Source organism: Narcine bancroftii, chromosome 2 (genome assembly GCF_036971445.1).
Source record: "Narcine bancroftii isolate sNarBan1 chromosome 2, sNarBan1.hap1, whole genome shotgun sequence".
NCBI classification, from domain to species: Eukaryota; Metazoa; Chordata; class Chondrichthyes; order Torpediniformes; family Narcinidae; genus Narcine; species Narcine bancroftii.
In genome coordinates this window covers 13408166-13433086 of record NC_091470.1, presented here as the reverse complement: position 1 = coordinate 13433086, position 24921 = coordinate 13408166, and the positions used below count along the sequence as shown (strand labels likewise).

Sequence of the window (24921 nt, the reverse complement as noted above, 5' to 3'; positions counted from 1 at the left end):
CTACCAGCCCCCCCACATCTCCATCGGGCACACAAAACTCAAAACGGTCAACCAGTTTACCTATCTCGGCTGCACCATTTCATCAGATGCAAGGATCGACAATGAGATAGACAACAGACTCGCCAAGGCAAATAGCGCCTTTGGAAGACTACACAAAAGAGTCTGGAAAAACAACCAACTGAAAAACCTCACAAAGATAAGCGTATACAGAGCCGTTGTCATACCCACACTCCTGTTCGGCTCCGAATCATGGGTCCTCTACCGGCACCACCTACGGCTCCTAGAACGCTTCCACCAGCGTTGTCTCCGCTCCATCCTCAACATCCATTGGAGCGCTCACACCCCTAACGTCGAGGTACTCGAGATGGCAGAGGTCGACAGCATCGAGTCCACGCTGCTGAAGATCCAGCTGCGCTGGATGGGTCACGTCTCCAGAATGGAGGACCATCGCCTTCCCAAGATCGTATTATATGGCGAGCTCTCCACTGGCCACCGTGACAGAGGTGCACCAAAGAAAAGGTACAAGGACTGCCTCAAGAAATCTCTTGGTGCCTGCCACATTGACCACCGCCAGTGGGCTGATAACGCCTCAAACCGTGCATCTTGGCGCCTCACAGTTTGGCGGGCAGCAGCCTCCTTTGAAGAAGACCGCAGAGCCCACCTCACTGACAAAAGGCAAAGGAGGAAAAACCCAACACCCAACCCCAACCAACCAATTTTCCCTTGCAACCGCTGCAATCGTGTCTGCCTGTCCCGCATCGGACTGGTCAGCCACAAACGAGCCTGCAGCTGACGTGGACTTTTTACCCCCTCCATAAATCTTCGTCCGCGAAGCCAAGCCAAAGAAAGAGACAAGTTGGAACTAATAATTAACAGCGATGATGAGAACAGACCAGGTTTCAACAAGTATCTAACTTCTTCCATGAAACATCAGAGGAATAACTTAATTCTGAAGTAGAATGATTTCAAAATTTATTGCGAAGGATGAAACATTTTCAAATTAAACTCCGATCTGCTGCCAGTAATTTTGACAAAAATTATTACATCAAACCTTGAATTCCTGATCATATCTACAAAAGGAAATATACAACACAAAGGCCATTTTTTGTTCCTCAAAACTCACGAGAACCTTCAAACATGACGAAAGATTTGTTTCACTTCTCCATCACCCCCTTATGTGTTCCAATCAACAGACGGACCTCCTGGAAATGTTTGCTCTGTTGTTCTACCAAATTTGGATCTCATGGAAATTAATGAAAAAAAAAATGTGGAAATTAAACCAGAACAATAGACGTACAGCAGGAATGCTGATCTTAGAACCAACAGCTGAATCTGCTTGCTTGAGCCTTTGTGTGCGGTACGCCCAGCAGCCGGAGAATATATAGTTTGAACTTCCACACTGGGGCAATCATTCTCTCCATTTACATTTATTTACAGGGGTGAAGAATAACATTGGAACATGTGCAAAGTCTCCCTGCAGTGGGAGTGAAAGCTCTCAGTAGCATTCTCCTCTTTCGATCCTTGGAGGACGTACAAGGGTAAATGAGAAGGTCTGTAGACACTGAGGTCCAGCGCGGGGCACAGGTGTTGGAGGAACTGAGCAGGTTATGCAGGAAAGCAATAGGCGTCTTGGGGCCAAACTCTTCTTCGGCAGTGCTGAAGATCCTCCTCATTATCCCCCCACTTGCTCTCTCTCTCTCTATGACCTCCTGACCCACTTATCTCCCGATAGCCTGTGTTCCGCCTTCTCCAACCCCAACCTCTTCATTCAGGGCGTCTGCCTGATTTCGGGCTTTCCGCAAGAAGGGCTCAGGCCTGAAACGTCGACTGCCTGTTGCTTCTAATGGGCCTCCCGAATCGCACCAGCACGTCCAAGCACTGCAGGAGAAACTGCAGATTTCTGGACTCACTGAGTGATGTGCTCCATCCAAAGTCTTCCTCCCTTCGCCAGCTGTGCTCCTCGCCGTGACCTCATCTGCAGCACCCCAAGTTTCACACTTGCACAGCAAATGTCTTCAGGGGCAAGAGTGGAAAAGAAGGAAGGGAACTGACAAAATAAACCATTTCCAGAGAAGAATGCATCCCGTCTGGAGGAGATCGATTTAAAGCATGAAACAAGTGGTTCTCAACCTTCTGTTTTCCACTCTCATACCACCTTAAGTAATCCTATGGATGCCATAGGTGCTTCTATGATTAGTAAGGTGGATTGTGAGTGGGAAAAAAAAACAGGTTGAGAACCACTGCTCAAAAGTGCGGAAAAAAAAGATGTAACCGACTCTCAAAGGGGAACTGGTTCATGAAAGGGAAAACGTTGCAGGCTCACAGTGAAGTCGGATTTAATGAAAAGTTATTTGAAAGGACTGGGCTAAGTGTGGAAGTCTGTAGTCCAATGCAAATAACACAAATCTCTCCAAAGCCAAACTCGGACATTATCTGATATGTAAATGATTTATAGTAAAAAACAAAAGTCTTGTTTTCTCTATTTCAACCAGGTTAAATTAAAATGGTCATTAGCTCTGTGAAGATAAACAACCACACAATCACCTTCTCTGTTCAATGGATGCATTTAAAGGCACGAGTCTTGAGTCTCCAACTCCAGATTAACACCTAATTTCAAAAGGAATTAAAAAAGAAACCTGAATCATTCTGTCCTAGGGTGCAGATTACTTTCCCGTCGAATAGTGTTAAATAAACTCTTACTATTTCGTAGTCACAATGGAGAGGAATTTCCAGTGGCTTGTGACCCCACTTCACCTAGAGACAGTGCGGTCTGCATTATACACACCCGTACTCGTACCACACTGTCTGCTGGTCACTGGTGGGGTCGGGAGAGGCCGGCATGCTTTTTGATCCACCGGTGCCTCCCTTCCCGGGGTCCTCGGCTCCCTGGGGGGTGTTGCCAATCCCGGGAGACCTGCACTGGGGGCTGGCGTTGCAATCCTGGCGTGCTCTGCGACCCCAGGCCTTTGGCTCGTCGGCCTGGAGAGGGGTCCCCGGCATGGGAGATACCGGGGGCGTCTCCCGCAGGTGTCTGCGATCCTCGCTGATGTGCTGCTGCTCGCCAGGAGGGGGGCTCAGGCCTCCCAGGTGCTGAGGGAGGGAGAGGAACCTCTCATCCTTGGGGGGAGCCAGGGAGAGGCGCCTGGGGTCCAAGGCCCGGCAGCAAATGTCGACGGCGGTGGCTGGGGTCCTGGCGGACTGCGGCCTCTCCCTTGGCTCCGGGTGCAGGCTGCTGCTCCGGCAGTCGGCGGTCGACTTCCAGCCCCCCTTTCCATTGTCCCTGCTCAGAGGCACCCTGTGCTGGGGCTCCTGCCTGAAACTCTCGCACCGCAGCAGGTCAGCGGATGCCAAGCTGAAGGCTCGGGCAAGCGAGCTTCCCCGGGAGCTTCCGGCCCTCATGTGCTGAGGCTGAGGCTGTGCTGCTCTCTCTACTGGCTTGGGGGTGCTCGGACCCCCTCCCTGAGCAGGAGGCATCTGCCTGGGGGAGGGTGTGGATGAAGACTCATGCCCAGACACATGGGGGCAAGGTCTGACGAACTGTCCCGGCCTGCACACTCTCCCGTCCAAGCTATCGGAACCAGCAGGGCTGGTTGGCATCTTGGGCGTTTCCTTCCTGTTTGGATGCTCGCAGAGATTTGCTGGCTCACTTTTCCTCTTGTAGTAATCAGTCAGCAAGTCGTCTCGAGAGCTGGCCTGCAATTAGAACACAGGGCGGGTTAAAATGTGTCATCATAGCTCACTAGAGGTGGGAGAAGGAGTCAGCTCTGGACACCTGACCTCTCACATCATGATTTCTAGTTTCCTTGGTGTCCAAGCAGCTGCCTCAGTCTCTGCCTGACGGCGTATCACTGCCTGAACATGTAAAAGTACACTTTTACTACGTACCATCACGGTGTGCGCAGACACGTGCACAAGAACAAGAACCTTGGCCATCCGGCCTGTCGAGTCTACTTCATCATTCAATAAGATCAGAGAGCATCTCTTACGAAGCAAGGTGACAGAGCTGGGGCCTTTCTCTCTGGTGCGAAAAAGGAGGAGAGATGGCTGAATAGAGGTAAATAAACTCATGATAGGGTGGACATGCTGGTGACAATAGCAAATACCAGAGGGCGTCTGTTTAAAGGATAGTGGAGGAAGGTTCAGGGGAGATGTCAGAGGAAAGTTTTTTTTAAACCCAGAGAGTGGCGGGTGTCTGGAATGCATTGCTGGGGGGGGGTTGGGGTGGTGATGGAGGCCAGTTCAATAGAGACATTCAAAAGACTGTTAGATCGGCACATGGATGTAAGAGAAATCGAGAGGTACGAGTGTGAGGGAGGGAAGGGTTAGGTTGCAGTGGGGTAGGTCAGCACAACCGCATGCTGCAATCTTTAGCCATGTAAAGTTGATCTTTTCCTTCTAAAGTGGATATCTCACATTTACCATTGTACTCCATTTGCCTGACCCACTCAGTTAACCTTCTCTCTCTGCAGTCCAACCCCCTGCACAAATTGCTTTCCCACTCAATTTGGTGTGATCGTCAAACTCCCCCGCTTTCATCATGAACAGTTGTGGGTCCAGGCCTGTGCCCTCTAATTGTCAACTAGAGAAACGTCCATTTGTCCCAGCTCTTGCCTTCTATTGGTTAACCAGTCCTCTATCCATGCCAACCCTTTGCCCCCAACTCGAATGGATGTTTTCGTGCAGCTCTGGAAATCCAAGCAAACATCCCTCCGGTGCTGATTACATCCTCAAAGAACTCCCATAAATTCATCAAACATAACATCCTTCTAGAATCCAGGCTGTGTTTGGCTGATGGAACAACTTCTATCCGAGATGTCTCCCTATATCTTCCTTAATGGTACCTTAAATGCGGTATGGTTAGTGCAACACTATTTCATTCCAGTGACCAGGGGTTCGAATCTGGCGCTGTGTGTGAGGGGTTTGTTCTTTCTCCCCGTGTCTGTGCGGGTTTCCTCCCACCATTCAAAAATGTACAGGGGTTGTAGGTTCATTGGGATATTTGGGCAGCGCAGGCCTGAGGGCCTGCTACAGTGCTGCAGGCTAAAGTAAAAAACACAAATTCAATTCAAGCATTTTCCTCGCCACAGAAGTTAAGCTAACAGGCCTGTTATCACCTTCCTTGAGTCTGCACCCTTTTCTGAAGAGTAGTGTGGCATTTTCTGTCTTCCAAACTGCTGGGACCTGGCCAGAGTCCAGAAAATTTTGCTATCCTCTACTGTAACTTCCCCCATTCCTTTCCGTATTCTGAGAAGCCTTCATCGAGACTTGGGGACATAACAACCTTTGATTTAAAGTATCAAGGTTGGCACTTCCCATCACATTCTCTTTGGCATGCTGGATACGTCTTCCACCAGGAAGACTAATGTAAAATAGTCCGCAATATCCAATATGAAATTGCCCTTTCATCTTTCAAGGGTCTCATGTCCACTTCAGTCACCTTTCCGCCTTATATAATTCTAAAAACATTTGGTTCTTGCTTACTTTAAAAATCTATTTCCCCTTTCTTAATTGCTTTGTTGCTTTTTGAAGTTTCCTGCTCTCTAGGTGCTGGCAATCTACTCCTGGTCGATGGCGGTAGATCCCACAGGAAGCAGGGGGTCAAATGATACCACATCACTACCCGTGCAGAGCTCAAGTGTAAATTTGCACTTCATGCAATTGCACAAATAGCCTTAATTTCCTTGAGAAGACCCGAGGCACTGTTCAATGCAAAGCACAAAGGATTTATACGCCAGAAATTCAGCTGAGGAGCAAACAGGTTTATCTTTCTCATCGGGTGAGGAGTGGGAAATGAAAGGCAGCCCTACTCAGAGTTACAAAGGTGGAGGGAGGTATCAGATCCCACAGCACAGTCTCACCTAGTGCCCGAGATGTGAGCCTGAGGGAGTGTTACACCATTAGTGGGACAACACTGGAGGGGGGGTGGGGGGTGTGACAAAAGGGCAGGGGAATTATTAAGGGAACGTTTTTAGTCATCGTACCAATACCTGCAGAGGTGAGGCTGGATTATTGGGGTGGGTGATTCCAGGAACCATATCACCTCCCCAGTATGAGATGACAGATTGGGAAGGAGGAACACACATTTCCCCTGCTGCAGTTCCCTGAGTTTCATCCAGGAAAGATGTGATGAATCTGTGTCATGCTGTCAGTCTTTCGCTGTGCTTAGTCTGCTCTCCTGACATTGGATGTATATGATCTCTACCACTAGAGACACTCCCCTTGGCTATAACTGTGTATGCGCCCATTATCATTCATATTGTATTACTAAGTTTCTACTAATAAAAGCCATGATTTCTGGTCAACTACACGGCCTTCGGTTTCTTCATTAACTGGCGCTTCAAATTTATTAGTAGAAACTTAGTAATACAATATGAATGATAATGGGCGCATACACAGTTATACCCAAGGGGAGTGTCTCTAGTGGTAGAGATCATATGCGTCCAATGTCAGGAGAGCAGACTAAGCACAGCGAAAGACTGACAGCATGACACAGATTCATCACAGTGTCCTGCCACTGAGTAACAGGGTAACCATGTGTCTTTAACGCGAGGTTGACAGTCTTCCAGACTGTGGCATTAGCCCTTTCAACCTGCCCATTGCTCTGGGGGGTTGTAGCTCGTGGTGTGGTTGGTGGCAATCTGCTGCGTAACGCACGCACGCACGCACAGAATCCCGACAGGCAGTTGTTGTTGGTCCACGTTTGCCATGAGCTTAACTCACTGCAGCAAGGTCCAAGGTGCAGGGTCATTTCTCAGGCTTATTTCCCCAACCAAAATATTTGATTGTGATTTAATAAATTCCCTCTGACTGCTTCACGTCAGTAACATTACTGACTAGCTTGTGAGGACAACTTGGTCAGCATGAACACAATGAGATGAAGGGCCAACTTCAGGGCTGTGAAACTCTATGAGTCTCAAAGTGGCCCCCCATGGTATCTTCTGAAATCATCTCGAACCTGGTTCAAACTTAGAACTTTGCAACAGTAAGTGTGAAGCCCCTGCGGCGAACACACACCCATACACGTGCACTCACTCTTACGCAGGTGCACTCGTGCACACCTATTCACACACGCATGCACAGGCACAGAGACATGCTCATACACAGATGTAATAGGGAAGGGAGATGAAGCGTGGTGGACTCCACATCACAGGAGAAGGGTGATTCGAAACCTCGTGGTTCATTGTGGAAGATTTCCTTTCTGATGTCCGGAGATGTGGGGTTTGAGCCTGAAGACCTCACAGCTACAGAGGGTCTGCAGTTAGTGAAATGGCCACCAGACCTTGTGTTCTATTGGACAGTCTGCTGGTTGCTCGGGACGATCAAGTGCACAGGATTCAGAGAGGAAGGGAGGGATGTTGCAGTGTCAGTTGCTGTATTAAGATTGTTGTTACCTCAAGATTTCGAAAGCAGGATGAGGAAGATTTTCTTACCACTTACCAAAACCCAGAATCAGAGTTTTCCACCACTGACGCCGGTGGTAATTATTTTCAACTTAAATTTTAATTTAGAGATGTAACATGGTAACAGGACCTTCCAGTCCACAAATCTGCGCTGACCATTGGTCACCCATGTGACCAATTAATCCCGTAATTTTTTGGAACTTGGGAGGAAATGGAGCACACGGAGAAAACCTACATGGACATGGGGAGAACGTCCAAACATCTTAAAGAAAGTGCCGGATTAGAACCAGGAGTGCTGCGCTGTAACAGCGTTGTAGGCACAGTAACCTGGGAAAAGCCTGTACTGGCAGCAGTGGGTGGGTGGAAAGGGGAGAAATGTTGGGTCCAAAGCACTCTATCAGAGAGGCAGCTTTGCCCTAGTGACACAAATGCTGAGGGTCAGCCGCACCATTGAATGAGCATTGCTGAGGATGTGCTGCATTGTTGAGGGGGTAACAATAAGGGAAGCACTGCTGTATTTGAATGGTGTTCTGCCTCATCAGAGGGGAAGCATTGAGGGAGCAGTAAAATGCCAGCAGAAGGGACTAAGAAACCAGAGTAACACGGCGAGATGGGGAAGTGTTGCACTCTCAGTGGTTATAGACAGCTGTAGAGAGGAGGAATGTTTTACAGTTCCAGGAAATAATCAAGTGTCATAAATCAATGAAATCGTATTGTGAAATGTGTGCGTGCGTGCGTGTGCGCGCGTACGTACAAGGTGCAAGAGAGAGATTGAGGGGAGGAGAGGAGAGAGCGAGGGAGAGGGGAGAGAGTGAGGGAGAAGGAGGGAGGGAGAGAGAGAGGGAGAAGGATGGAGGGAGAGAGCAAGGGAGAGAGCGAGCGAGGGAGAGAGCGAAGGAGAGGGGAGATAGCACTGTTGGGTTGGCAGTGCGGAAACAATGGGGCATGGTGGGAGAGCGATGTTGGATAATTGGAGTACTAAAGCAGTTTCATAGGAGCAGTGTTACAGAGGGGGCATTGTGCTGTCCCAAGGGGTAACTGAGAGCCCTGCTCTGGATAAGCATTGCACTGTGGGAGTAGCCTATGAAGAGAGCAATGCATTGGGCACAGGGCAGCACTGAGGGCAAGCTGTACTGAGTGTGGAACCACACCGAGGGTGTCATGTACTGCGAATGTAACAGTAATGAGGAAGTGCCACGCTGTCGGGGGATGCCAACTCTTGGACTCTATGTCAAACCAATCCCCCTGTGTTCTCCCACATAAATTCAAAAGGTCCCAGGGCACCTTTGATTATCTCCAATGCCCTGAAACTCCATCAGTAAAGTCTGGAGGTTGCTGCGCATCAGCATGCTGCCTTGTTTTGTAACATGAGAGTGGATACTTAGGGTCATCGAGCTGATGTCAAGTCATGGGAAAGGTCACCACCATCTGCAGGCAGAGTAGATGGGCCAAAGGCCCTGCTTCTGTGATGTAAAACTCTATGAAGCTACAGTTTATATTTCTTTACAAGAACAGCTTGTGTTTCTTCAGTAGCAGATACATGTTTAAGAGGCTTCCAGACACATGAACATTAAGGGGAATGGAGGAATATCTGTCAGGTGCAATCAGCAGAATTTTAGTTTGATTTGGGCATCGTGGTCAGCACAGACATGTGGGCTGAAGGGCCTGTTCCTGTGCTGTTAACTGCACTGTCTGCTCGTGGAGGCTGAAAGGCGAGGAAAGGGGTAGGCTATCATTCTCTAAATGTGGGGTGTGGAGGGAAGTGTAAATGTGGGCCCCAACAGGCAGGACGAGGCATTTCCGCTTACACCGGCTGCCGAGCGCCCGCTCTCCTGCAGGAACTCCTCCAACGTCACCATCTCGCTGCCCGGCGAGGACGCCCCAGTTCTGCTGCCCAGCTGCCCCTCTTTCCCCCTCTGCAGCGTGCTGTACGACACAGGGACCCTCTGAGCCATCGCCGGCTCCAACCTGGTGCTGGGGAGCAGGGCCGACCTGGACCGATAGAGGGCATTATCTGTGGGGGCCGTCCCCAGGACCCGGTTGGGGACCAGGTCTTCACCGCTGAGCCCGTCCTGCTCGCGGTCCGTCAGATCCGCAGCACCTGTCAACGGAGAACACAGGCTGGAAAGGTTGTACGCGATGAAGCTACAGCCTACTGATGGTGCCTGGGACTGGTGGTCGTGAATGCAAGCTCAATTTTAACTTTTAGGAAGAATTTTGGACATGCCCGAGGATGGGAGAGGTATGGAGCACTATGGACTGGGTGCAAGTCAATGGGACTGGGCAGAATAATAGATTGGCACAGACTAGAAGGGCTGAAGGGCCTTTCAGTGCAGTTATGTGCTGTGGTTCGAGGTCCTGTGGCAGAAACGGCCAAGAAAATCATTAGGGTCTCCCTTTCCCCCATTGACAACATTCACAGGAGCGCTGCTTAAAAAGGGCACAAATAATTATCATTGAGGACCCTTTCCATCCAGCTCACCCCATCTTTGACCCACGACCATCAGGAAAGGGGAGGAGGAACATCAAAATCAGGACTGCCAGGCTGGGAAATAATTTCTTCCCACAGGCTGTGAGGTAGATAAATCCTGTAATCCCGGGCCTCTTATAAATGAAGTAAATTATTCCAGAATATTTATAGTTTTTTATGCTATATTTCTATGTATGTAAGTGATTTATTATGTGCTATGTATTAAATGTGTGCACTGTGGTCCAGAGAAACTATTTCGTCTGGTTGTGTATGTAGTCAGATGATAATAAAAGTGAACTTGAAAACACAACCATAGAACAAAGAAAGAGGCCCTCCTGTCCATCTAGTCTGTGCCAAACTATTACTCTCCCTAGTCCCAGATCATATCCCTTCATACCCTTCCCATTCATGGACCTACCCAAATTTTTCTTAAATGCAAAATTGAGTCTTCATTTGCCACCTCTGCTGGCAGGTCATTTCCCCCCACTGTTCCCTTTAGGCATCTCACCTTTCACCCTTAACCCATGACCTTGGCTCAGCCAATCTGAACTTCTGCAAGAATATACACAGATGTTGGAGGAACTCAGCAGGTCTCGCAAGTGTCCACAGGAGGTAGAGATCTATTACCGATGTTTCGGGCCTGAGCCCTTCTTCAAAGCATAAGCAAAAAAAACCAGAAAGGCATCTGAATGAAGACTGGAGAGAAGAATGGGAGGAGGAAGGGGAGTCCAGAATTGATTATGATAAAAGGTGGGGAGGGAGAGAGAGAGGGAGAGCTGGGGGAAAGGTGATGGGGGTGGTTTTAAACGGAAACCAGAGAAGTCAATGACGTTAATGCCATCCAGTTGGAGGGGGCCCAGACGGAAGATGAAACTAATTCCAACACAGATGGTGGGAGGACTTCACTTTGCAAAAATTGGCGAGTTGCCTGCATTTTTGTAAAGAGTCGAAGAGCAAGAGTAGATGATCCTGTTGAGAAGTGGGTTTGGGCACTGATGGCTTTGGAGAATTGGGATCGTGATTCAGAGAATCGGGACCAAATGTTGAGGAGGTGCAATAGAGAGCAGATATCTGAATGCAGGGGGCTGGAGCTTCAAAAGAGGATGCACATTTGCTTTCCGTCTTGGAGGGGATACCGGGTAAAATCCACACAGAGGTGGTGGGTGCATGGGATAAGCTGTCAGAGGAGGTGGTAGAGAATGGGAGAATTACATTGAAAAGAGACACACAGGAGACTGCAGATCCCATCATCTGAAGCAAAACAATCTGCCGGAGGAAATGTTGAACGATTGAGTTCACAGCATTCTGGAGGCGGAGGGCGAGCAGCCGGATGCCTTGATTCATGTGGGAACCAATAACATCGATAGAAGTAGGATGAGGTCCTGAAGAAGGATTATGGGGAGTTAGGAAAGCAGGGGTGGTCATCTCGGGATTGCTGCTTGTGCCACACGTCAGAGAGGGTAGGACCACAAAGTTGTGGCAGATGAACGTGTGGCTGAAGAGTTGGTGCAGGGGGCAAGAGTTCAGATTTCTGGATCATTGGGATTTCCTCTAGGAAAGGTCAGACCTGTACCAAAAGGACGGGCTACACCTAAACTGGAGGGGGAAGCAATATCCTAGTGGCCAGGTTTGCAAGAGCTGTTGAACTAGTTGGCAGGAGGGGTGAGAATCAGAATGTGAGGGCAGAGATTAGGGTAGAAGGACAAAACCATGATGCTCTGTGTTCTGAATTGGTGAGGAAAGCCAGGCAGGGGACAAAGCGTAAAGGGAGCCAGTTAGAGGGGTTGAAATGAGTCTATTTCAACGCTGGGAGTATTAGGAATAAAGGGGATGAACTTCGAGCTTGGATCAGTTTGTGGAACTACGATGTTGTGGCCGTCACTGAAACTTGGCTGGAGGAAGGGCAGGATCAGCTGATGCAGGTTCTGGGGTTTAGGGGTTTTAAAAGGAATAGGATGGGAGGTAGAAAGGGGGGAGGGGGATGGGGGAGTAGAATTACTGGTCAGGGATAGTATCACGTCTATAGAAAGGGAGGAGGCTACAGAGGGAATGTCTGCAGAGTCGCTGTGGATGGAAGTCGGAAACAGGAAGGGAGTTCTCACTGGGCTGGGAGTCATCTATAGGCCCCCAAATAGCCCTTGGGACACAGAGGAGCAAATAAGCAGTCAGATTTTGGAATGGTGCAGAAAACACAGGGTTGTAGTTATGGGTGATTTCAACTTCCCTGATATTGAGCGGTACCTCCTGACTGCAAGAGGGAGAGATGGGGCTGAATTGGTCAGGTGTGTGCAAAAAGAATTCCTGTCACAGTATGTGGACCGGCTGACAAGAGGAGAAGCCAAACTGGATCCAGTTCTGGGTCATGAACCTGGTTAGGGGGCGGACCTCGCGTTGGGGGAGCATTTTGGTGAGAGTGACCACAACTCCCTGAGCCTTAGTATAACTACGGAAAAGGATATAAACAGACAAAATGGGAAAGTGCTTAACTGGGGAAGGGCTAATTATGAAGGGATGAGCCAGGAACTAGCGAAAATAAATTGGAAACAGATGTTTAAGGGTGAAAGCACAGAATGTGGAACAGATTTGTCCCAGTGGGACAAGGAAAAGATGGTAGGAAAAGGGAACCGTGGCTGACGAAACAGGTCAGGCAAATAGTCAAGAGGAAGAAAAAAGCATAATTAGATATAGGAAACAGGAAGAGCTCATAAGTATATGATAGCCAGCAAGGAGCTTAAGAAAGAACTTAGGAGAGCTCGAAGGGGGTATGAGAATGTCTTGACATGTAGGATTAAGGAGAACTCCAGGGCGTTCTATGCATACGTAAAGAACAGAAGGATGACAAGATTGAAGGCGGGGGTGCTAAAGGATAAAGGAGGCAACATGTGTCTGGAGGCGGAAGAGGTCCTAAATGAATGCTTTGCTTCAATATTCACAAGAGAAAGGACTTGATCACAGTGAGGTCAAAATTGAACAGGCTTGTGGGCTGGACAATATGGAGATTAAGGAAGTGTTGGATTTTCTTAAAAACATCAAGACTGATGTTCCTGGGGCCAGACGGACGGAATGTACCCCAGGCTGCTGTGGGAAGTGAGAAGAGATAACTGGGGCAGTAGCTATGATCTTTCAACCCTCTTTGGCTGCAGGGAAGGTGCTGGTGGATTGGAGAATGGCAAATGTAGGTCCCTTGTTTAAAAAAGGTAATAGGGAGACTCCTGGGAATTATAGACCGGTGAGTCTTACATCAGGAGTGAGTAAACTATTGGAGAGGATTCTTAAGGACAGGATCTATGAGCATTTGGAGAAGTCCAATCTACTCAAGGATAGTCAGCGGGGCTTTGTGAAGAGAAGGTCGTGCCTCACGAGTCTAATTGAGTTTTTTGAGGAGGTAACAAAAGAAATTGATGAGGGTCGGGCAGTAGATGTGGTCAACATGGATTTTAGCAAGGCATTTGAAAAGGTCCCCCACGAGAGACTCAACCAGAAAGTCAAGAGGCACGGGATAAGTGGAACCTTGGCTGTGGATAAAAATTTGTCTTATAGGAAGAAAGCAGAGAGTAGTAGTGGAATGGAAGTATTCTGCCTGGAGGTCGGTGACTAGTGGAGGGTCGCAGGGATCTGTTCTGGGACCCCTGCTCTTCATTATTTTTATAAATGACCTGGATGAAGAGGCGGAAGGATGGGTCAGTAAGTTTGCGGATGCCATGAAGGTTGGAGGAGTTGTGGATGGAGCTGAAGGTTGTTAAAGGTTACAAGATGATATAGACAGGATGCAGGGTTGGGCAGAAAAGTGGCAGATGGAGTTCAAACCAGATAAGTGTGAGGTGATGCATTTTGGAAGGACAAACCAGAAAGCTGAGTATAGAGTTAATGGTCGGTTACTTAAGAAAGTGGATGAACAGAGGAACCTTGGGGTTCAAATCAATACATCCCTCAAGGTCGCCAAACAGGTTTATAGGATAGTTAAGAAGGCCTATGGGATGCTGGACTTCATTAATAGGGGGATTGAGTTCAGGAGTTGAGAGGTCATGTTACAACACTACAAATCTTTGGTGAGACCACACTTAGAATACGTGTTCAGTTCTGGTCACTTCATTATAGGAAAGATGTGGAAGCTATGGAGAGGGTGCAGAGGAGTTTTACCCGGATGTTGTCTGGATTAGGAAACAAGCCTTATGAGGCAAGGATAGCAGAACTGGGACTTTTCTCTTTGGAGTGTAGAAGTATGAGATGAGTCTCAAGATTATGAGAGGCACAGATGGGTGGACAGCCAACACCTGCTTCCGAGGGCAGGATCAGCAAACACCAGAGGACATGTGTAGAAAGTGAAGGGAGGGAAGTTTAGGGGAGAAGCCAGGGGTAAGTTTTTAACACAGAGAGTTGTAGGTGCCTGGAATGCCTTGCCGAGAGTGGTGGCGGAAGCTAAAACATTGGGGAATTTAAGAGACTCTTAGACAGACGCATGGATGAAAGAGGGTTATGGGGTAGGAAGGATTTAGTACTCTTTTTAGGAAGGGATATATGGGTCACCACAACATCAAGGGCCAAAGGGCCTGTTCTGTGCTGTATCGTTCTATCGAAAGAGTGCAGAAGAGGTTTACAGGAATGTTGCCAGGACCTGAACTGAGTTTCAGGGAAAGGATAAACAGGTTAGGACTTTATTCCCTGGAATGCAGAAGGATGAGGGGAGATTTGATAAGGTGTACAAAATTATGAGAGGTATGGATCGAGTAAATGCAAGCACCACTGAGGTTAGGAGAAATAAAAACTAGAGGGCATGGGTTAGGGGTAAAAGTTTAAATGGAACATTAGGTGGAACTTCTTCACCCAGAGATTGGAGGGAGTGTGGAATGAGGTGCCATCTGAATTGGTGAATGTGGGCTCAATTTTGACATTTAAGAAGAATTTGGACGAGGCAGAATAACAGTTTGGCACAGGGTCTGTTTCTGTGCTGCAGTGATTCTAACTCAGTGGGCCAAGCAGCATCAGAGGGAGAAAAAGAAAAGTTGATGTTCCTAAACCCTTCAGCGAGACTGGTGACACATAGTAGTCAGTCAGCCCGATCGAAAAGGTTTTGGCTCGAAACGTCGGCCAATCCCATAAATGCTGCTCAACCCACTAAGTTCCTCCAGCCAAGTGTGTAGCCATGATGTTTAAAAGGCTTTTAAACATGTACATGGATAGGAAAAGGTTTAGTGGGACATGGGCCAAATGCAAGCCAATGAACCAGGGTCTCTCCAGATCACGGGGCACACACAAAAACCACACAGTGCATAAAGATCACATGAATAATCAGAAATATATTTGGGATGATTATCATGGTCATTCGATACTGTTTATCAGTCTCAGAGCCCGTGGGAAGAAGGTTATTCCCCGGCTGGGCAGTCCTGATTTTGATGCTCCTGTACAGTTCTGATTCAACTCATGGTCACACTTGGGCCTGTTTTTGGACTATGCCATTGGGTGCTTGGTGACCCTTGTGTGTAATTTGATCTTGCGCATTCCAGTGAAGCTGATCCAGCTAACTTCCACCGGCTTTTGCACAAGCAGGGAGCTCACTTAAAACAAGGTCTCTCCTGGTAACAAAGCTTCTCACTTGTCAGGAAGGTGCAGCAGTGATTTCACTTCCTGAGAAGACTGAAGTGGGCAAGACTACTGACCATCGTGCCTCCTTTCTATGGGACCAGCCTGGCCAGCCACATCACGGTCTGGTACAGTTGCTCTAGACAAGGGGTGTCAAACTCAAATTCACGGAGGGCCAAAATTAAAAACTTGGACTAAGTCGAGGGCCGAACTAAATATTTATTGAAAATTTTCAACAACATCTGCATGTTTTCTCTTCTTTCAACATATGTAATGTTAAACTTTTTCTTATTAAAATAAATGTTTAATAATAGTTATGATAAACTCTTTCCAGAAGCATTAACAAATGAGAGATAAAATATTCAATAAATAATATTTCTCTATAGAGGATTTGTCAAATGTTGCTAGTGTGCTGTCGATTAATCAAATGGGTGACTGATTGTGGGCATGAACTCTAGCAGGGTTATTTGCCATGCCCTTTTTCCATTGGTACAGATATCCTTTGATTGACACACTTTTCAAGTTTTAAGCCTAATGAGCTTGTATCCAGGTGCAGGACCATTTTTAACCAGGAATATATTTATCACTGTGACATGAAACTATTGGAAGATCGTTTTATCCTGAGATTAAAGTTCATAATCCTTACTCAGGCCTGTGTGCGGGAGGGCGGGGGGTTTGCGGGCGATCGGGTTGGACAACGACAGTGCGGGGGCATCGGCTCTCGCTGCAGGGCGGCATCTCGGCGGATCAGCGGCCCCATCACCGTGAGTTGTGGGTCGGCCTGCGGCAGGGAGGGGGAGTGGGCAACGGTCCTGGCGAGGTCAGGCCCGAGGCCTCCGGTTCCGGGCGCTGGGAAGCGGCCTTGGCTTCCCCTGACACCGGCCAGGCCCCAAAATCAGAGTTCACGGTGAGACCCTGCAACATAAACAGAGGAGGTGGGGGCGATTAGCGAGCTGACGCCAATGCATTCTGGGATTTGTTGTATTACTGTGCATGTGCTATACTGGCGCGGCGGCCAGCGGGCCATCTCTAATACATTTTTGAAATGATCTTGCGGGCCAAATATAATTAAAAGAGAGTTTGACATGTGTGCTCTAGAGCATCGGATTGGAGGTCAATCCACAGGACCATAAGAGAAGCAGAGAGGATCAGTGGAGTCTCCCTCCTCTCCATTGAGAATGATTTACCGGGATCGTTGTCTGAAGAGGGCTTGCAAAACCTATCACCCTGCACACAGCATCTTCCAGCTACTCTCCTTGGGAAAGAGACACTGTTGTTTCAGAGCCAGAACCACCAGGCTGTTGAACAGATTCTTCCCAAGGGCAGTGAGAAAGCTGAATGACTGAATGAACTGCTCACACTTTCCATCCTAAACCCTACTACTTACTGAACAATATTTATTTTTATATATGTATATATATATATTTCTTTTTTCTTCTTTGGCTTGGCTTTGCGGACGAAGATTTATGGAGGGGGTAAAAGTCCACGTCAGCTGCAGGCTCGTTTGTGGCTGACAAGTCCGATGCGGGACAGGCAGACACGGTTGCAGCGGCTGCAGGGGAAAATTGGTGGGTTGGGGTTGGGTGTTGGGTTTTTCCTCCTTTGCCTTTTGTCAGTGAGGTGGGCTCTGCGGTCTTCTTCAAAGGAGGTTGCTGCCCGCCAAACTGTGAGGCGCCAAGATGCACGGTTTGAGGCGATATCAGCCCACTGGCGGTGGTCAATGTGGCAGGCACCAAGAGATATATATATATATATATATATTCTTTGGCTTGGCTTCGCGGACGAAGATTTATGGAGGGGGTAAAAAGTCCACGTCAGCTGCAGGCTCGTTTGTGGCTGACCAGTCCGATGCGGGACAGGCAGACACGATTGCAGCGGTTGCAAGGGAAAATTGGTTGGTTGGGGTTGGGTGTTGGGTTTTTCCTCCTTTGCCTTTTGTCAGTGAGGTGGGCTCTGCGGTCTTCTTCAAAGGAGGCTGCTGCCCGCCAAACTGTGAGGCGCCAAGATGCACGGTTTGAGGCGTTATCAGCCCACTGGCGGTGGTCAATGTGGCAGGCACCAAGAGATTTCTTTAGGCAGTCCTTGTACCTTTTCTTTGGTGCACCTCTGTCACGGTGGCCAGTGGAGAGCTCGCCATATAATACGATCTTGGGAAGGCGATGGTCCTCCATTCTGGAGACGTGACCCATCCAGCGCAGCTGGATCTTCAGCAGCGTGGACTCGATGCTGTCGACCTCTGCCATCTCGAGTACCTCGACGTTAGGGGTGTGAGCGCTCCAATGGATGTTGAGGATGGAGCGGAGACAACGCTGGTGGAAGCGTTCTAGGAGCCGTAGGTGGTGCCGGTAGAGGACCCATGATTCGGAGCCGAACAGGAGTGTGGGTATGACAACGGCTCTGTATACGCTTATCTTTGTGAGGTTTTTCAGTTGGTTGTTTTTCCAGACTCTTTTGTGTAGTCTTCCAAAGGCGCTATTTGCCTTGGCGAGTCTGTTGTCTATCTCATTGTCGATCCTTGCATCTGATGAAATGGTGCAGCCGAGATAGGTAAACTGGTTGACCGTTTTGAGTTTTGTGTGCCCGATGGAGATATATATATATATATATATATATATATATAGATACTGTATATGAATTGTTTGTCTGTGTGTTATGTCCAGATGTTTTTGTATCAAGGACCAGACAACCTGTTTTGTCGGGTTGTACGTACAATCGGATGATAATGAACTTGAACTATGGGGGCCAGCAGCAAATATTTTAAATTAGCCCCGAGTTGATCAACGCAAAGGGTAGAAACAACGATTTGAGTTGGTGAGAGAGACCACGCTTGGTTGCTTCATCACAGGAAGGATGTGGCTGCCTCAGAGAGAGAGAGTGCACAGGAGATTTTCCAGGATGTTGACTGGACTGGAGAATGTGTCTCATGGAGCAACAGTAACAGAGATAGGTTTTTTTCTCTTTGGAGCGAAGAAGAATGAGAGGCAGCTTAATAAAGGTCTATAAGATTATGAGAGGCATAGATAGGGTGGACAGCCAGTGACTTTTCCCCCTGGGGTGACAGCTGCAAATACCAGAGGACATTGTTTAAGGTGAGGTGTCAAAGGTAAGATTTTCACACAGAGAGTAGTGGGTGCCTGGAATGCATTGCTGGAGGTGGTGGTGGGGGCTGGTACAATAGGGACAATGAAAAGACTAAGACAGGCACATGGAACACCACAGAAGGTTATGGGTTAGAGGAAGGAAAAAATTATTGTTGTGGAGTAGGTTTTCATAGGTTGGCACAACAGGATGGGCTGAAGGGCCTGCACTGTGCTGTATTGTCCTATGGCCTAGTTATTTTCCATGGAATGTAAAAAGATGATCATGACTTGGTCACTTCCAGCGCTTTATTCCATCAATGCCACGATTAGTCCCACTTGGCTGGTTGGAACAGTTGAACAACCCCATCACTTACCCAGGCTTGCATTCCCATTCTTGGTAAATTCCAGTTCAAGCAACTGTGCCTGGAGGTCATCATCGGAGTTAAAACCTGAATGAGTGGGGAAACGAGACAAGTCAGAGAGAAACCATCCATTGGCCAGATTCACCCATCCAAGCCACCAAAGAGAGCTTTCCCCATCTGCAAAAGGGCACACAAACAAACTCAAAAAAGGGGAGAAGTTTAGGGGGAACATTAGGGGGAATTTCTTCACACAAAGAGTGTTGTGAGTGTGGAACGAGCTGCCAACTGAAGTGGCGAATGCGGGCTCAATTTTAACATTTAAGAGTAATTTGGACAGGTACATGGATAGGAGAGGTCTGGTCTGGGTGCAGGTCAGTGGGACGAGGCAGAATAATAATTTAGCTCAGCCTTGAAGGGCCAGTTTTCTGATCCGCAATGCTCTACAGTGGCACCAAAGACAACCATTCAGATGAAAACTAGAGAACCATCAAAGACATCTCTGAAAATACAAGGTTTCCCAGTAAAAGCAGCAGGAAGGTCATATAATGCAAATGAGATGAGAGTTATTGCCAGTAAAATTACAATGTGCAATTCTAACTTGCTCCAACCACCCAGGTACAAAAGATACACCAGTAACAGATCCTTCTGGGAGGACCTGGGTGACATCCAGAATTGTACCTTCTGGGAAACATTATGGACATGAGTTTTAAAATGTCCAAGTACCAAATTCGGTCTGTGAAGGTCACCTTGTTGGTAGCCAGGATGTGTATAGCGGTCACATGGAGGTCTGACTCCCAACTAAATATTATACAATGGAATACGGAAATGCAGAGTTGTATTCCCCTGGAGAAAATCATATATAATTTAAGGAGGAAATTTGTTAGGGTGTGGCAACCCTATCTGCAACATAATTGGTACACAGATATAATTCTACTTCTTCTAAATAAAGGAAATGCAACAATCCATGCCAGTAATGAAATGATTGAGATCAATGAAGTGGGTTGTGGCACAGATGATGGGCTCTTGTATTTGTTCCTTATCCTTTTATTTCAGGTTTCTTTGGGTTTTTCTTAAATTCCCTGAAGGGTTTGTGACTTTCCCAACATTTGGTTCTTTGCATTTGTTTATTTTATCTAATCTTTTCTTTGATGTATTAGGGGATGGGAGGGAGGGGATAAACTATTGTTGAAAGAGCTTGTGTTGTTTGGATTTGTAGGACTCTTTAAAAATCAAAAATAAAATATTCAAAACAAGAGATACACCAGCAACGACTGTGTAAATTAAATGACCTCATTGTTAATCCCGACCCCCTGCGCAGCCAAGGTTAGAACATCAAACACTACAGCACAGTACATGCCATTTGGCCCTCAATGTTGTGCCAACCCATACATTCCTTAAAAAAATACTAAACCCTCCCTACCCTGTAATCTATTTTTCTTTCATCCTCTGGCTAAGAGTCTCTTAAATACCCCCAATGTTTCAGCCTCCACCACCATCGTCGGCAAGGCATTCCAGGTGCCCACAACTCTGTCACCTTGTATACGGCATCTTTTAGCTACTCACGTCGGGAAAGAGACGCTGTAGTTTCAGAGCCAGAACCACCAGGCTGATGAACATTCCTCCCAAGGGCAGTGAGAAAGCTGAATGACTGAATGAACTGCTCACACTTTCCATCCGAGACCCAACTACTTACCGAACAGTGATAAATTTATTTTTATATATGTATATATATCATTTGTGTGTTATGTCTGGATGTGTTTTTGCATGTATTCTGCCTTCAAGTTTGACCTTCCAAAATTCATCACCTCACACTTATCCGGATTTAACTCCACCTGCCACTTCTCCATCCAACTCTGCATCCTGTCGGTATCATCTTGTAACCTTCGACAACCTTCAGCTCCATCCACAACTCCTCCAACCTTTGTATCACCGCAAACTTACTGACCCATCCATCCGCCTCTTCATCCAGGTCATTTATAAAAATCACACAGAGCAGGGAGGCCCAGGACAGATCCTTGTGGAAGTCTGCCAGTCACTGACCTACAGGCACAATACTTTCCTTCCACTATTACTCCTGCTTTCTACCTGCAAGCCAACTTTTTAATCACACGGCCAAGGTTATGGATCCCATGCCTCATGACTTTTGGTTGAGTCTCTTGTGGGGGACCTTGTCAAATGCCTTGCTAAAATCCATGCAGACCACCCCAACCGCCCTACTCATCAATTTCTTTTGTTACTTCATCAAAATACTCAATTAGGCTTGTGAGGCACAACCTTCCCTTCACAAAGCCCTGCTGACTATAAACATATACAGCACAGAAACAGGTCAGTTCGGGCCTTCTAGTCCATGCTGAACAATTTCTCCCACCTAGTCCCACTGGCCTGCATCCAGCGCATAACCCTCCACACCTCTCCCATTCATATACCTATTCAATCTTTCCTTGATTATTAACATCGATCTCGCTTCTACCACCTCTGCTAGTTCATTCCACACTCCCACCACCCTCTGCATGAATAAATTCCCCCTCATGTTTTCCCTAAACTTTTCCCCTTTTACTCTCAATCCATGCCCTCTTGTTTGAATCTCCCCCACTCTCAATGGAAAAAGCCTGTCCACATTGACTCCATCTGTCCCCCTTATAATTTTAAACACCTCTATCAAATCACCCCTCAACCTCTACGCTCCAGGGAATAAAGACCCAGCCTGCTCAACCTTTCCCTGTAACTCAAACCCTAAAACCCTGGCAACATTCTCGTAAATCTCCTCTGCACTCTCTCTCTACTGTTTATATTCTTCCTGTAATTCGGCGAACAAAACTGCACACAGTATTCCAAATTTGGCCTCACTAATGGCTTGAGTAGACTACTTCTCCAAATGCTCAAAGATCCTATTCTTAAGAATCTTCTCCAATAGTTTGCACACCCCTGACATAAGACTCACTGGTCTATAATTGCCAGGACCTCCCCAACCTCCTGTGCCTCCAGGTACATGTTGCCTCCTTCATCCTTTATTGGCCCCACCTTCATTCTCGTCATCCTTCTGTTCTTCACATACACATAGAAAGCCCTGGGGTTCTCCTTAATCCTACCCACCAAGGCCTTCTCACCCCCCCCCCCCCCCCACTCTTTGAGCCCTCCTAAATCCTGTCTTAAGATCCTTCCTGGCTACCATATACTTCTCATGAGCCCTTCTTGTTTCCTATATCTAATGTATGCTTCCATCTTCCCCTTGACCAGCTGTCTTGCCTGCTTCCTTCCCTTTCCTACCATCTTTTCCCTATCCCAGTGGGCCAAACCTTTCCTGAACCCAGGTTGATGGGGGATTTATTCTGCATGGCATGCTCAGATGGCAGATGCTGCCTGGCCCACTCAGTTCCTGCAACAGTTTGCCTGCTCCCCCCAATTGGAGGGGGAAAATTTCTGCGATGCTCATTGGTTACCACAGGTGCTAATCTGCTTCCAGGTTCAAAGTCCTTTTTACTGTCACATGTAATACACGTGATACACTTTCACTTTTGCCTGCTGTAAGGCAAACTGTTACGGCCGAGGTTCCCAAATCCCAGCCGCAATAGAAATTCACCAAGACAAATGGTTACTTCAACAAAAGTAGTTTTTCATTTTCTTTAAACATAAAAACAGGATCGAACTTTAACTTATTACTATTAACTTAACCTAACAACCCCCTTCTAATTCTAAGCACACGTGTATGTAATGTGTGAGTAAGTTCAGAAAAGTTCTTTGATTCACAGTCCAATCTCACTTCTCACTCCTCCAAGTTTACCAGTATCAGGCAATTCTTATACTGTGCACAGAATTTAACATTTATGAATTTTCACCAAGCTCTGGTGTGTAAAAGTAATTGGTTACCGTTCAGGAAGGTTCTTGTTGGTTTCAGAGAGAGATTTGTTGCTTGTTGGACACACAAACTGATTCACTCCGATCAGCCACTTCAGTGTCTTGCTGAAGAAACTTTCCCCATCAGGGTTTTCCAAATGATAACCTCTTCTTCAGCAGGTCACCACAGAGTTTATTTTTGTTTCCCTTATTTCAGGTGAAACACTCTAGCCAGCCATTGTATGGATCGCATGGGGTTTGAACTGGTTGAACTCAGAACTCACAACCCGTCTTCAAAATGGGGTGTAAGCTGCCAGCTTGCCATGACTGCAGGAACCAGTTCTCTCTCTCAGAGAAAGCCTGTTTGGTCTCCTCTCTGCTTGCAAAACACATGACCTTCTTAGAACAGCAACCGGCATCCAAACAATAATCCATTACTCCACAACGTGTCCTAATTGTGAAGTCCTACAGCAACACCTACTTGTGAAGTCCTTTAGCAAAGCAGTGTCCATTGCCATTCTGAGGGCACTGGGCCTGCCAGACTGCCTGGTTTGAGCAGAGCTCTTACATTTTACATGAGATCTGTTTTGTGAAGTGTTTGTGTTTGTTTGTGACCTACACTAAAACCCCCAATGTAACTCTTCCGAAAACATATTTATACACAACATAAAATAAAAACACAACACAAAGAGTCGCCATGGACATTGCCCGGCGCTCCTAACAAGAAGCAAAAGAGTCCCTTCAGAGACACTGAGTGTACACGGACTCGCCTCCAGTGCTCCCAGCCCCTGCAGCTGCAGATTTCTCCTCAAACCATTGGCAACTTGAGCTCCAGTCCAAATCTCCAATACGATCAGGAAGCCTGAGACCCTTTGGGAGCCCTCTTGCCCTCAGCACCCTCTCGAATCCTGGTTCCAATATCTGGTTCCCACGAGCCGGTCGCCAATAGCCCACAGCCTGTGTAGGTCCATCGGTCACTGAGCCCCTCGTTGGTCCGCTGCTTCTTGGCTTCAAGTTCCTCACCAATCTGGTGTAATGCTGTCTAGCCAATACCTGGCGCACTTTAATGAACACAGCAAAAGTGTATCAAGGCAGGCCATTTGGTTCTTTGAGCCTGCTAAGCTATTGAAGGGATCCTTGCTGATCTCCCCCTTACAATGGATAACAAATGTTTTCGGAAGGTTTGCTTCCCAAACACAAATTTGGCAATTATGGTAGACAACTTCAAGCTGAATACAAAGATAATTTCAGATTTGTTGTATCACGTAGGAAGCTGGAGACACATTAACTTTTATTGGATTTAGCACATTTAATCGAATAATGACGCTGACACATTGGGTTAGTTCAACTGTCCTAAAAATGTTTTGCCGCTGATTTTTGTTTGTACTCAGCATCTGATGCCTCTCATGTCAATGCCCAACACTAGTCGGTTGGCACTGATGGAATCTAGTTGCTCTGATACCGCTTTTCCATTGTCGCATTGTCCTGGTGAAACCTTTCACCGTGTTCATTGCTGACTGCACCAAGACCAGCGGGGAAGAAGTCCAAGTGGAAATGCAAAAAATGAATTTTCAATGACATGTTGCACTTGCTGGTTTTGTACGTCTGAAGTAGACTTAAAATATGACAGGAGATCACAAAACTAGGTTATATCTAAAAGGCGGTATGTGGTAGAAACATTTTAAGGTGATTTTCGTGATCTATAAAATACACTCAAGAGTATTCTGGAAGCAAGATCTTCGTTGTGTTCAGCTTGAAGTTGTCTATCATAATCCTCAATTTTCTTTCAGAAAGCAAACCTTTTGGAAAAAAAAAATTGTTGTCAAGTACAGTCATCCTAACAGAAAAATAAAGTGACTTTGCCATGGTGCAGACAGTCCTTTAGTGATGTTGGAGTAGTCCCTAATTAGTGTAACAAGGGGAGGGTCAAGATAGCTGTTGGAAAGAAGCTGGGGTCTGGATTCACACTGGCCAGATGGCATAAGGACAGCAGGTTTCCTCTCCTGGAGGAACATTGCCCACAATGAACAGTTATCAAATCCCAGATAATGACCACTGTACATTCTGCAGTTGTCATGAGATGGGTTTGGGTGTCTGTGGATCATTAGTTTGGACCTTCTGGGTTCAAGTGCCTGAAGTGCAAGATAAAAACTGCTCTTGAACCCAGAGGCGCTGGTTTTCAGCCATTCAGCACA

The 24921-nt window shown here is 47.2% G+C and overlaps 1 protein-coding gene across 8 annotated transcripts in view; it reads right to left on the bottom strand.

Moving 5' to 3' along the window:
- Nucleotides 1-947: 947 nt before the first annotated feature.
- Nucleotides 948-24921, bottom strand: part of ccdc88c (coiled-coil domain containing 88C) — a 280348-nt gene continuing 256374 nt past the window's right edge. For 5 of the 8 annotated variants that reach the window (XM_069915883.1, XM_069915884.1, XM_069915885.1 and 2 more), the window contains 3 exons: nt 18905-18979; nt 9209-9501; nt 948-3693 (listed from right to left, as the gene is read on the bottom strand). In XM_069915883.1, coding sequence (XP_069771984.1) covers nt 2776-3693; nt 9209-9501; nt 18905-18979 — 1286 coding nt within the window. In that variant the 3' untranslated portion in view covers nt 948-2775. Of the gene's footprint in view, nt 3694-9208; nt 9502-18904; nt 18980-22745; nt 24526-24921 lie in introns of those variants that run through there. The other 3 variants (XM_069915888.1, XM_069915889.1, XM_069915890.1) reach the window with 2 other exon arrangements.